Source organism: Canis lupus, chromosome 1, assembly GCF_011100685.1.
Source record: "Canis lupus familiaris isolate Mischka breed German Shepherd chromosome 1, alternate assembly UU_Cfam_GSD_1.0, whole genome shotgun sequence".
Classification (NCBI taxonomy): domain Eukaryota; kingdom Metazoa; phylum Chordata; class Mammalia; order Carnivora; family Canidae; genus Canis; species Canis lupus.
In genome coordinates, this window is record NC_049222.1 from 14,845,319 (window position 1) to 14,859,167 (window position 13,849).

The window sequence follows — 13,849 nt, forward strand, 5'->3', positions numbered from 1 at the left end:
GATCCCGGGATCATGCCCTGAGCCAAAGGCTCAACACTCAACCGCTGAGCCACCCAAGCGTCCCCATTGTGTCATTTTTTAAATTGTGTTTTTTAAAGGAAAACAGATATTTCTTTCTATAAAAAGGAGTATTAAAGCATCCAAAGAATTATTGGAAAATTACATGGATAGTAGAGGAAGAGGAAGGTCTCCCTTTAAACTGAGTTTTTCTGTTTTGGGGTGAGGGGGTTAAGCAAAAGTACATCCTTCTTGTTGGAATTGAGTGACTTTCTATTTTACCAAAAATAGGAATATTTTGCATTTGTGTAGTGAGAAAATAATTTCTAACAGAAGAACAAAGAAACAAAAATATTTGATTTTATCATGCCTTGTTAATATAATACCATAGCTGGGTTTTAGAAGATCAGGACTCTGAGAAATCAGGACTTCAAAAAGGTAGGAGTTATATAGAGATTTAAAAGTGAAGCATTTATATAGGATTAAGAAAAGCCTGGTTCTCCTTTTTATTATACTTTCAGCAATACTACAACTCTGTTCAATATTATTAGCAACATATTCTACCTTTTGGCAGATTTTAATAAGATGTAATTAAACTATAAGAATAGCTTTATTAATTTCTTTTGTCAGTACAGGATAACTTTCTAGCTATTATACCAGACTAGAAGATTGCCTTTGAGGGTAAAAGTAAGTGAACTCTTCTTGTGTGTTCATGTATTTCTTATTGTCTCACAGGTCACCAGTCTCCAGTTCACCTGTAATCTTGATATAACCCAGTTTCGACATCTCTATCTGGAAGACATCCGGAGGGCTTTTTTCCTTGTATCCTTTGTTTGGACTTTTAAGGCACTGCAACTGCCCACTTAGTGGAGGAAGAAGATAACTTCGCCTGCTCACTTAATAATGACCACTTGGAGGCCATTTAACCCCCCTCTCTCAACCATAATTTTTTCATACAGTCCATGTTTTTAAAAAACATCAACACTGTAAAAAGCACACAGAATGATATAACAAGTGAATGTATATGTGTGTATTCCCACCATCCAGGAGATCAACAATTAATATTTGGTCACGTGTCACACATTAAAAAAAAATTAAAACATTACAGCTAAAGTTTTTTTCAATTTCCAACTCCACTCTTAATCTCCCTCATCCAGAAGAAACCACTAATACGAGTTTGGTTTGTACTTTTTATGTGTATTTTATACTCTACTTATGTTCTATAACATCTACCTGACAAGGTTTTTGGACCACCTCAGAGGCAATATTGTGTGGAAGTTCTTACTGTCAGAAGTTTGAAAGACAGTATGGCAAAATAAAGTCTCACTTTGGGAAAGCTGGCTGACCAGCTTCAAGAAATTCTCAGGGAGGTATTTCCTCTGAACTTAGCGTGGTACTCTCCTTCCCTCCTCTTGCTTCTGCCCTTAGATTTGCTCTCTGTCTCTTTGCAGAGTCCTTACACTCACCCTCTGCTAATCAACACTTCTTCCCTTGAACCCTGCATCCCCTAAAGTATAATTTCATCTTGTCTTTTTTGTTTACTACCAAGCTCCTTGAAAGAAAAATCTGTAGTTGCTGCTACCATTTTCTCCCCATCTAGATACTATATCCTTCAGCCTTGAGCCAGTACCTGGCCCATGGTAGTGTGGCACACAGTAGTGCTCTAAATATCTGTCAGATGTCCCTGCTGCGGCTATACCCTGACTGCACAGTCTGGTCTTCAATTTTATTTGACCACGATAACATTCAACTCTGTTGACTTCACTTTCTTTTTCCTTTACCTCCAGGACATGTTCCAGGTTCTCTTAGCTTTTGTATTATCTCTATTCTCCTTCACTAAAATGTACTGTATCCTTGTCTGATCTTGAATGATGTTCTTCTCCAAGCTCTACCTTTTCCTTAACCTTCTCTTATGCTGCCTAGATATTATCACCCTCTCCTATAGCTTTGATTGACACCTCTGTGCCAGCAACTCTGAGATTTACTTCTCCAGCCTTGGCCTCTCTTGACCTCACAAGCCATATGTCCAATATTCTGCTGGACATCACCAAATATATGTCCCAAACTGACTAACAACTGCCCACCCCTCCCCAAAGTCTCTCTCTGGAGGCCATATTCCTAGTCATCCAGACCATCACACTTGTCATATTTAACTACTTGTCCAGTTCTAAAGTCCCACTGTCTCCCCTCTTCCATTTCTGCTCCTACTGCACCAATGCAGATCTTCCTTGCCCCTGACATCCACTACTGAAATAGCTTCACAGTTTTATTTCCTGCCTGTAATTATTTATCTCCCTGACTTGAATATCTCACTGTCTCTGGTATTTGTTTGTATCACTCACCTAAGATGTTTGCTGGCTTTTCATTGTCTCCACAGTAAAATTCAAGGCTTTTTATTAATATGCCATCAATCTGTATTCCTGCTTTATCTTTCACTGTATCCTTCAATAAACCCTAAGCTTCTACCACAGCTCTTAATGTTTCCTGATTATGTCTTTTATTTCCCCCGTTTACCTTAAAATGCCTCTCGTAAACTTCTATAGATCACCATAATCTTAGTTAACTTATGAGCACTTTGAGACTCTTTTATTCATATTTATATTCTTGGTGCCTGACTCTGCCTCTGACATACACTAGACACAATAAATGTTGGTTGGTTAGTTCATTGCTTGAATGAATAGATCCATGAGTACATTTGAGGTTCAAGTCACCAACTCAAATGCCACTTTTTCACTGAAAGTTGTCATAATTCTTTACCACTTTTGTGTAATAATAAAATAGCTGACATTCATTAAGTCCTTTCAATGGGCCAGACAGTATTTTCCTAGCAGTTAGTTCTTAGACACCAATAGGATTAATATTTGCCTTTTATTACTGCACTAAAACAAATCAATGCGAGCTTACAAAGTGTCAAAAAGATGTCTAATGTTTTCTCATGTCTCATTCTCTGTTGGATTATTGGAGAATATGGTATCTTATTTCCTTCTGAGTCTTCCAAAGATCCTGACACGTTTCACATGTAGTAGGCACAGAGGAAGTGTATATAAAATGAAACAGTATTTCTCCTGAAAATATCTCTCTGATCCACTAGGTTCCTGTTCTCTTATTAAAAAACCATCAGTGGCCAACTACAGATAACAACACTCTGACTTGTTTCTGCTAGAGAAAAGAAAAATAAGTGAGGATAAGCTCCCATGCCTCCCGTTCTTAGCACATTTTGCCTCTTCAGTCTGGTTCTTCAAAATGCATTTGCAAGGAGATATAATGGAACATTCACTTATAACAATTTATGGCCAAATGTACAGGTTAAAAATCAATGTACGCTCGTGGTAGGATAGGCATATCTTTTCTTTCTTTCTTTTTTTTTTTTTTTTTAAAGCTTTATTTATTTATTTATGACAGAGAGAGAGAGAGAGAGAGAGAGAGGCAAAGACACAGGAGGAAGGAGAAACAGGCTCCATGCCGGGAGCCCGACACGGGACTCGATCCCGAGACTCCAGGATCACGCCCCGGGCCAAAGGCAGGCACTAAAACACTGAGCCACCCAGGGATCCCTAGGCATATCTTTTCTAAATGAAGGAGAAATTTGTATGAATTCTGACTTGTTTTGGCATTTCCTTAACTCTGTTTAGGTTTTCTTCTTAGTGACAGCATTTTTTGGAACTGGGAACATAGCTTCTGTTAACAGGTAATTTAAAAAGAAAACAGCATATTTATAATAAAAGATAATACAAGTTAGGATTTTGTTTTGTACTGTGCTTTTTATAGCAAAGGGTATATTTTGGAGAGTGGTATGTATCAGCACATATAGATCTACCCCAATCATTTTAGTGGCTTTCTAATATTCTTGGTACGATATTTGCTTGTGTTTTAGTAAGAGTAGTTTTCAGAAAGTTAGTTGATTTAAAGTTAGTTAATTTTAATAGAACATTATTTTAAAGTTACAATGTGAATTCTAAAATCTTTTTTCTTTATGTTGGTTCCTTAGCTTTGATCTTGCCTCTGTCTATTGCTTTCTGACTGTGTTTAGTCCTTATATGATGGGAGCCCTGATGATGTGGAAGGTTAGTTTTCTTATTTTCTTATTTACTTAAGATACTGTTTAAGATTATCAATTCATTGTGACATTAAGATTATGTACCATTACATGACTTTAAGACTATAAAATCATTCTGATAGAGTAAAATAGCATGGAAAGAAGATACCTTCACAGACAATGCTGAATGGGAGGTGGGACCCGTTAGCTTTACTCCAAAATATAGTTAACCATTTTTGCTTTATCCTTAAGCCCATTTAAATTCTACGGAGTACAGATTCTGAATAAGTCCTGGGAAGTCCTATCACAGATGACTCAAGCCTGTAGGGAAGGGCAGTACAGATCAGATCTGCAGTGCTCCCAAAGATTCTATATGCTCCCCACAAGACTGCCCACATGTTACAATCTTTTCTCATAATCCGTGTACCTAGAATTGATTGATTCACTCCACAAATTCATCATTGAATGCTTACATTCAGTAATGCAGCAGGCACCAGCTAGGTGCTGACAAAACCAAGATAATGGCAAATTCCTCAGCTTTGGAGGTTCACACTCCTATGGAATATAATTCATGTTCTTTCCTTCTTCTTTAGCATCATTATGCCTGTCTTACCACAGTGCCTGGCACATTTAATGTAGTTAGTATATATTTGCCTAAAATCTAATTACCTTCTGTTCAGATCATATACATACTAATTATCAAAAGTATGTGTTTCTTTTTTTTTTAAGTATGTGTTTCTTAATTGGACCAATATCCTTTTTTTTTTTTTTTTGTTACTGCATTAGTACAAATGTAATCTTAAGAAATGCTAAAAAGATGTTTTCCTCATGTTCCAGTTTCTGTTGAGTTATTTTGTAAATTTTTGTTTATTTTTATTTTTTTACCTACTGAGTTATTTTAAAATATGCATTATTTCTTTAATTTTCAATTATTTTTTTTAATGGTAGTAGTTCTTTTCTTACTCTTTTGGAAACCATTGGCCTTTCATTAAAAATAAGAAAATAGTAAAAAACAAAAGTTTAAATTAGAATACTAGATCTTTACTCTACAGCCTCATTCAGAGCTTTACTAACATAATGCACTGGATGCTTTTTTTGACTGATGTGGCCAAAGTGAAGGTTCTCCCAAACTCTATTTTAGCCTTAAATCCTTCACTTGAAGGAATCTTACAGTCTTGAACATCATTCCTTTTGCATATCCTTTTTCTTTCTTATTAGACATCAAGTATATATATATATTTTTTTCAATTGGTTATTAGAAAGCAGTATCTCAAAATATCAAGTGTTGATCCAGATATCCATCTGGATTATGGATTTTCAACCAGTATAAATTATAATATACATTTCTCAATTTCTTAATAAATTTTTTACAGTGGGTGTGAATTTTGTATACTCAGAAATAAAGTTATATTAAGATAATTGAACAAAAAACAATGGCAGAGCAGCTGAATCATGTTTGTAGAGTTATAGTATCAAGTGACCAGATGGGTTCAGGGATCTGTGAATCAAACTACTAGATTCTGTAATTTATTTGATTTGGGCATTCTGTGCCTCTCATATTCTCTTAGAATCATTTGAACATGGTCATTAATTATAAGTTAGAACAGAAATTTGTATGAGGTTTTATTTAGAATGAGAGTTGATATTTATCTTTTTTTATTACATATGCTATTGATGTAGATTTTAAATCCATTTCATCAATATTCTGTATGTCATTGATGTCATGGTTTTATTTCAGAGCTTGCTCTTCACTAATATAGGTAAAATTTGAGAAGTCGAAGTATTGCTATAAGCAAAAATAGCATTCATTTTTAAGTTTTTCAAAAGTTTCAGCTACCCATGGCATGGTTTGTTGTTTTGTTGTCCTTTTGAACAGATTTTAATCCCCTTTGTTCTTGTGATGTGTGCTTTTGAAGCGGTTCAGTTAACTACCCAGTTATCATCAAAAAGGTAAGGTGAATGTTTAAGACGCATTGGACTTGCCCAGGTTCAGGTAGTGAGACTAGATATAGGATTGCTACAATGCTGCAACAGAGGATGTTTATTATAAAAATGAGGAAAAAAAAAAAAAGATTGTACCCTTATAGCCAGAGTTCAGCTGTCATTAGAGAAAATTAGTTGATTAGAGCCTCTAGCAGACACATGCTTTCTCAACAATAAAATGTTATTAGAATATTATTCAAGCTGGTGAAGAGCTTCCCTAGAAAACAGTAAAACATAAATTTTAAATTAGAGTTAATGACTTGTTTATTATAGATAATAGCTGTGCTTACAAACACAAGGGATATCATTTTGTTTTCTTTTGGATTTTTTTCTTAAATATGTATGAGACCAATGTGTTAACATCATTTCATTTTACATGGCTTTAACTGTGTTACATGTTAATAATTTACACAGCTTCTCAGTCTTATTTTCTACATATTTGCCAAGTGAGATGGGCATTATTCTAAGTTTAGAGGAATTTCTGGAGCAGTCAAGACTCTGGGGACACCAGGGTGGCTCAGTGTTTTAGTATCTGCCTTTGGCTCAGGGAGTAATCCCAGAGTCTTGGGATTGAGTTCCACATCAGAGTTCCTGCATGGAGCCTGCTTCTCCCTCTGCCTCTTCTCTGCCTCTCTCTCTGTGTGTCTCACATGAATAAATAAATTAAAAATCTAAAAATAAATAAATAAATAAAGACTCTGGAAAAGAAGCTACCAACTCAACTTTGCTTTTTTTAACTAATGAAATTGCCTCATCAGCACAGGACTGATCAGCCTCTCTGAAAGACACTTGAGATAAATACAAAGCTTCTTAGCACCTCTGTTATTCTTGAATCAAACTGGCATATTCAATGCTGAAAGAAATAACTAATATTAGCATAAATTTGCATGTTCTTTTTGATGAGTTTAAGCTAGAACTGGGTTTAGCATATTATTATGCATATGCCATAATAACAGTAATAATTTTAAAAGATTTTCTTCCACTGTTTAAAAATAGTAGAAATTTCTTTCCAGTTTAATTTAGTGTTTTTACAGGGTATTTACATAAATTTAACAGTAAAAACATTTATACCTTGTCAATATCACAGAAGAAATAGTTACTTAGATGCAATAAAAAAGTGGTAAATGACATGTACTTTCTATCTGTGTTAGTGAATACATATCTTTAGCAGGGATTTCAAGGTTTAAGAAGAACTGGTAATCTGTGGATTGAGAAGTGGAGGAGTGTGTGTGTGTGTGTGTGTGTGTGTGTGTGTGTGTGTGGTAACTGTGTCCTAAGACTGGCACAATGAAAAACTAACTGTCAAGGTAGAGATGCACGTGTCCCTTCAAAGCAGTATTTCTGTATCCTCTGGTTAAATATCCAGTAGTACAATTGTTGGATCATAGGGTAGTTCTATTTTTAACTTTTTGAGGAACCTCTATATCATTTTCTAGAATAGCTGCACCAGTTTGCATTCCTACTAAGAATGTAAGTGTTACAGGGTTCCCTTCTCCACATCCTCGCCAACATCCATTGTTTCTTGTATTAGTGTTAGCCATTCTGACAGGTGTGAGGTAATATCTCATTATAGTTTTGATTTATATTTCCCTATTGATGAGTATGTTGAGCATCTTTTCATGTCTGTTAGCCATCTGTATGTCTTCTTTGAAAAAATGTCTATTCGTGTCTTCTGTCCATTTCTTAACTGGATTATTTGTTTTTTGGGTATTGAGTTTAATAAGGTCTTTATGGATTTTGGATACTAACAGTTTATCAGATATGTCGTTTGCAAATATCGTCTCCCATTGCGAAGGTTGCCTTTAAGTTTTGTTGATTGTTTCCTTCACTGTGCAGAAACATTTTATCCTTTTTTTTTTTTCCAGACAGGAAGAGAGTGAAAAGCAGAAAGGGAGTGAAAGGCAAAAGAAGAGGAAGAGGGAAAGAGACAGGCTTAAACAGGCTCCACACTAGTTGTGGAGTTCAATCTCACAACCCTGAGATCATGACCTGAGCCAAAATCAAGAGTCAGGCATTCAACCAACTGAGCCACTCAGGCACCCCAAGAAGCCTTTTTTCTGAAGACCCAGTAGTTCATTTTTGCTTTTGTTTCCCTTGCCTCCAGAGATGAGTCTAAGAAGTTGCTATGGCCAGTGTCAAATCCTGTGTTCTCCTCTAGGATTTTCATGGTTTCCTGTCTAACATTTAGGTCTTTCATCCATTTTGAATTTCCTTTTGTGTATAGTGTTAAAAAGTGATCCAGTTTCATTCTTCTGCTTGTTGCTTCCAGTTTTCCCAACACCATTTGTTGAAGAGACTGTCTTTTTTCCATTAGATATCCTTTCCTGCTTTGTCAAATATTAGTTGCCCATATACTTATGGGTCCATTTCTGAATTTTTTGTTCTGTTCCATTAATCTATGTGTCTGTTTTTCTGCCAGTACCATACTGTCTTGATGACTACAGCTTTGCAATATAGCTTGAAGTCTGGAATTGTGATGCCTCAGGCTTTGCTTTGCTTTCTCAAGGCTTTGGCTATTTGAGGTCTTTAGCCGTTCCATACAAATTTTAAGATTGTTTGTTCTAGCTCTTTGAAAAATGCTGGTGGGGGATCCCTGGGTGGCGCAGCGGTTTGGCGCCTGCCTTTGGCCCAGGGCGCAATCCTGGAGGCCCAGGATCGAATCCCACGTCAGGCTCCCGGTGCATGGAGCCTGCTTCTCCCTCTGCCTGTGTCTCTGCCTCCCTCTCTCTCTGTGACTATCATAAATAAATAAAAATTAAAAAAAAAAAAAAAAAGAAAAATGCTGGTGGTATTTTGATAGGGCTTACATTTAATGTGTAGATTATTTATTTTTTTCATCTTGTCTCAGAAGAACTAGTGCCAAAGGGTGGAATTTTTGTTTCACTGATTTTGATTCAAAGAAGGAAAGCATTTTGTAATAATTGGGGCTGTGTAAATTGGGATGGATTCAGTAATTGGAACCATTAAAGTTTATTCTAGACAGAGCTTTCTTTGGGATAGTTACTTTGAGAATCGGTGCTTTGGATAGAAGGTTGTACTGAATTATCATTGTGTCCTCCACAAACTCTTAGTGTAACGCACTTGTTGTATGTCTGTTATATCAGACTTGTTTTGAATGATACATAACACTCCAGTTAGATATGATGTCTGACTTGTGCTATATATGTCTGTGTTTGTGAATTATTGAGTTCCATTACTGTATTTTCAGACCTTTTCTAACTAGAAAAAGTTATGTCTTTTTTTTTTTAAGATTTTATTTATTTATTCATGAGAGACATGAGAGAGAGAGAGGCAGAGACACAGGCAGAGGGAGAAGCAGGGTCCATGCAAGGAGCCCGATGCAGGACTCGATCCTGGGACTCCAGGACCACGCCCTGGGCTGAAGGCAGATGCTAAACCGCTGAGCCCCTCAGTGATCCCCGAAAAACGGTTATGTCTTAAAAAGAAGTCAAGGATGATTTTAGACTAAGCGTACTGGCTTAGTCATTTCAACTGGCTCAGTTGAAATGGAACTGTGTAATGCAATTCACTAATTGATCACATGAGTTTTCCCTGGAGGAAAGACTTTTTTAGAACATTTAACTTGTGAAATGAGGGAAATCTACAGTTTTCTTGCACCTTTGTATTTATGAAATTTTAAAATCTGAGAACACTTTAGGATTTGCATTTTTCCCTTTTATTACCTAATTGCTATGATACCTTAATGGGAGAGGGAAATTTTTCCATTTCTTCTGCAAATCAGAAAGCTAGGATTCTGTATTACACATGAGCATTATGTTCTTCATTGCCTTGTTATGAAAATCAAGTAGGCATGCTGTGTTTTTTAAAATCTTGATGAAAATCTTTCACCTTACATAAAAGTTAACTCAAAATAGACCACAGATTCAAACTTTTAGGAAAAGTGTAAGAGAAAATCTTTGTGATTTGGGCTAGGAAAAGAGTTAGGCTTCACACGGAAACCATAATCCATATAAGGAAAAATTAATAAATTGGACTTCATCAAAACTAAGAGATTTTGCTCTATAAAAAAGAAGACCCTTTTAAGAGAATGAAAAGACAAGCTACATACTGACAGAGAATATTTACAAACTATGTATGTGACCAAGGGCTATTATCCAGAATATATAAAGAACTCTTAAAACTCAACAGTAAACACCAAACAATTTAATGAGAAAATGAGCAAAAGATCTGAGAGCATGTATAGATGGGGTCGAAGCTGTTCAACATCCTTAATGATTAAGGAAATGCATATTAAAACCATAGTGAAGTATCATTAATTGTTCTCATGTATTACAGATGGGTACGTGCATGGTATAACCACTCTGAAAAGAGTTTTTGTTTCTTATTAAAGGTAACATGCAACAGCTGTAAGATCTAACAATTACATTTCATGGTAGTTTTCCTAACGAAATGAGAACTTAGGGATGCCTGGGTGGCTCAGCAGTTAACTGTCTGCCTTCAGCCTAGGGCATGATCCTGGAGACCCAAGATCAAGTCCCACATCAGGTATCCTACATGGAGCCTGCTTCTCCCTCTGCTTATGTCTCTGCCTCTCTCTCTCTCTCTCTGTGTCTCTCATGAATAAATAAATAAAATCTTAAAAAAAAAAAAGAAATGAGAACTTAGGTTTGCATAAACTATACTCAGGTATTTATAGCATCTTTATTTATAATGTCTTTTGGTGTTTGAATGGTTAAGCAGACTGTGGTACACCCATAAATGGAGTACCACTCAGCAATAAAAAAGATCAAACTATTAACACAATACCTTAGATGAATCTCAAGGGAATTATGCCGAAACACAATCCCAACAGGTTACAAAGAGTGATATGAGTGATTCCACTTATGCAGCACTCTTGAAATGACAAAATTATAGAAATGGAGAACAGATTACTGGTTTTCAGGGGTTAGGGATTTGGCAGGAGTTCAGTGGAGGGAGGATAGATGTGGCTATAAAACAGTATCATGAGGGATCCTTGTAATAATGGAAACCTTCTTTATCTTGACAGTAACAGTGTCAATAACCTGGTTGTGATATTGTCCTAGAGTTTTATAAGATATTACCTTAAGGGAGACTAGGCCAGGGGTACATGAGATCCCTCTATATTATATAATTACATGTGATTATCTCAAATAAAAAGTTTAATTAAAAATCATAATTCTGGGAGCCTGGGTGGCTCAGTTGATTAAGAATCTGACTCTTGGTTTCAACTCAGGTCATGATCTCAAAGTCATGAAATCAAGCCCCACATCAGCTCTGTGCTGAGCATGGAGCCTGCTTGGGAGTCTCTCCATTTCCCTCTGCCCTTCCTTCTCTCCCTCTCTCCCTCTATCCCTCCAAAATAAATAAATAAATAAATAAATAAATAAATAAATAAATAAATAAATAAATATCATAATTCATGTCCTTTTCCTATCAAAATAAATATTCAAAGTGTTAAATAGCATTTTTTTTTAATTTTTATTTATTTATGATAGTCACAGAGAGAGAGAGAGAGAGGCAGAGACATAGGCAGAGGGAGAAGCAGGCTCCATGCACTGGGGCCCGACGTGGGATTCGATCCCGGGTCTCCAGGATCGCGCCCTGGGCCAAAGGCAGGCGCCAAACCGCTGCGCCACCCAGGGATCCCTAAATAGCATTTTTGAATTCCAGCCCATCACTGTGGGACAGTTGCTCATTACAATGCAAAAAGAGCTCTTGTCTAAAGTAGTATTTTTCAGGAGCAAAAATACTAATAGAGGGTTATTTGATTATTCTCATTTTTATTTTAATGTGCCTTAAAAATGCACCTGTTCTATTATGTGTAATCTTCCTTTATTTTTTTCCAGCCTTTTTCTCATGGTTCTCATCATATCAGACATTATGGCTTTGGTAAGACATTATTGGATATTTAGTATAAAGATTGAGAAGCTAAGTGCTGATTTAATTTAATCAAGAGAAATCTGAATGCATTTCTGCATGTGAAATCTTTAGGTATTAAGTTATAAGTGATGCCATAATTTACACATATAAAATTACTTTCTTTTTATATGACTTATGCAGAAATGGTGTTCTTTTGAAGATGTCAAAAGTCTTTTTACTTGACTTATTTGAACCTGTCATTTTATACCTTACTCTTCTACGGTGCATTGTTCTGAAATGAGCCTTCCATAGAAAGTTAACAGAAAAAGCTAACTTTTGATTTAGATAATACATCATTTTCCTACTTGAAATGTTGATATTTCTAACCATTCTCTGAGATTGAGAAAAGGAAGGGAAGGAAGGAAAGAGGGGAAGTGGAGCTTTTCAGGTGGAAAAATGTTACTAAGTTAATGGCTCTACTAGTTGAGTTCTGAGTAAGGAGCATGCAGGTGGAACTCTTATATGTAGTATATCAAGAAAAAGAACCTATTTTACACCTTCAAGTTCATGGGGTTCTCAAAACTGCCCTCAGCTTTGATAATTCACTAGAAGGACAAAACTCACTGTAAACCATCATATTCACAGTTATGGTTTATTACAGGAAAGGATACAGATTAAAGTTAGCCAAGGGAGGAGCCTCAAAAGGCAGAGTCTAGGAAGGGTCCGGATGTGGAGCTCTGGTCCTCCTCTCCTGTGGAGTCAGAATTACTAAGTCAGCATTACTCTTCCAGCATTAATGTGTGGTATTCATAGGGAGTATGCCAATGAGGCTCATCAGAGCCCAATGTCAACTTTTTAATAAGGATCAATCACATTTTGTTCCCATGACTGACCTTTAATGTTCAGTCCTTCTAAGGTGGAACTGATACTGCATGGCCCAAAGCCCACAGTATAAATCACATTATTAGACTGCCCAGTGGCTAAGGCCCCAAGGCAAAAATATTCCCATTGGGCATATTTCTTGGTCCTAGGAGTCACTCCAAGTAACTGAAGGCAAAGGCAAGACTTCTTTTTGGGTAGAGCTAATTCTTCATGTGTAACATCGTGTGCTAGAACTGATTAGAGACACCAAGTAGTGTAACTTCCCAGTCAGATTCCTAGTCACTTGATTTAGATGAGAGCATTTTTGTGTTCTGTTGAACTAGATATCCAATATATTTCTGAAATTGACCACACATAGTAGGCTATCAGTAGATATTTGTTGATAAATGGATGATATGGCTTTTTTTCACTGAGGTCTTGGTATTATTTAGTATCTTTTATTAAAATTGGTTGTCTTTGGGGCACCTGGCTAGCTTAGTCAGTAGAGCCTGTGACTTTTGATCTTGGGGTTTTGAGTTCAAGCCCGATGTTGCATTACAGCATACTTTAAAAAAAATTAAGTTGGTTATCTTTATTTTTAGTTATTTGTAAATGTCACTTTTGTATTCATTTGATTGAATGGTAATGCTACATCTGGCTTTTAGGATATTGCTCATGTAGTCCAAGTAAAAATTTTTGTAAAGGGCATATTCTTACAGATTCTAGTCAGATAGTAATTATGAGAGGTCAGAAATCTGAAACTCTTAATCCTAAAATAACATTGTTTTTCATCTGAATCAAAATACCTTTGTTTTTTAATGGAGCCATGTATTTATTTTACAGCATTTTTTCTTCTTGGTCAAGGATTATGGCAGCTGGCTTGAGATTGGAACAAGGTACAGTATATATTCACATTGAAATTCTTAAAAGTACAGTGAAAAAATTTTTTGATATCTTACTAGAAGATGCCAATTTGATTTTTGAGGTAAACAGAGCATGTACCAATTATTTTAAGCCTCTGGAAGTGAGACATGTCTCTCCAATTCTTAGCATTAACACATTACCAAATGTTTTCTTGGGCTAGTGTGTGGACAGATGCTAACTCTGGAAAGGACTATAGGGCAGTTTGCT

At 36.1% G+C, this 13,849-nt stretch overlaps 1 protein-coding gene across 4 annotated transcripts in view; it reads left to right on the forward strand.

Annotated features, from left to right (window-relative positions):
• PIGN (phosphatidylinositol glycan anchor biosynthesis class N) overlaps nt 1-13,849 on the forward strand; it is a 107,711-nt gene that overhangs the window by 84,596 nt on the left and 9,266 nt on the right. For all 4 annotated transcript variants that reach the window (XM_038525874.1, XM_038525873.1, XM_038525876.1 and 1 more), the window contains 6 exons: nt 733-819; nt 3,630-3,685; nt 3,986-4,061; nt 5,910-5,983; nt 11,845-11,887; nt 13,562-13,614. In XM_038525874.1, the coding sequence (XP_038381802.1) occupies nt 733-819; nt 3,630-3,685; nt 3,986-4,061; nt 5,910-5,983; nt 11,845-11,887; nt 13,562-13,614 (389 nt within the window). The remainder of the gene's footprint in view (nt 1-732; nt 820-3,629; nt 3,686-3,985; nt 4,062-5,909; nt 5,984-11,844; nt 11,888-13,561; nt 13,615-13,849) is intronic.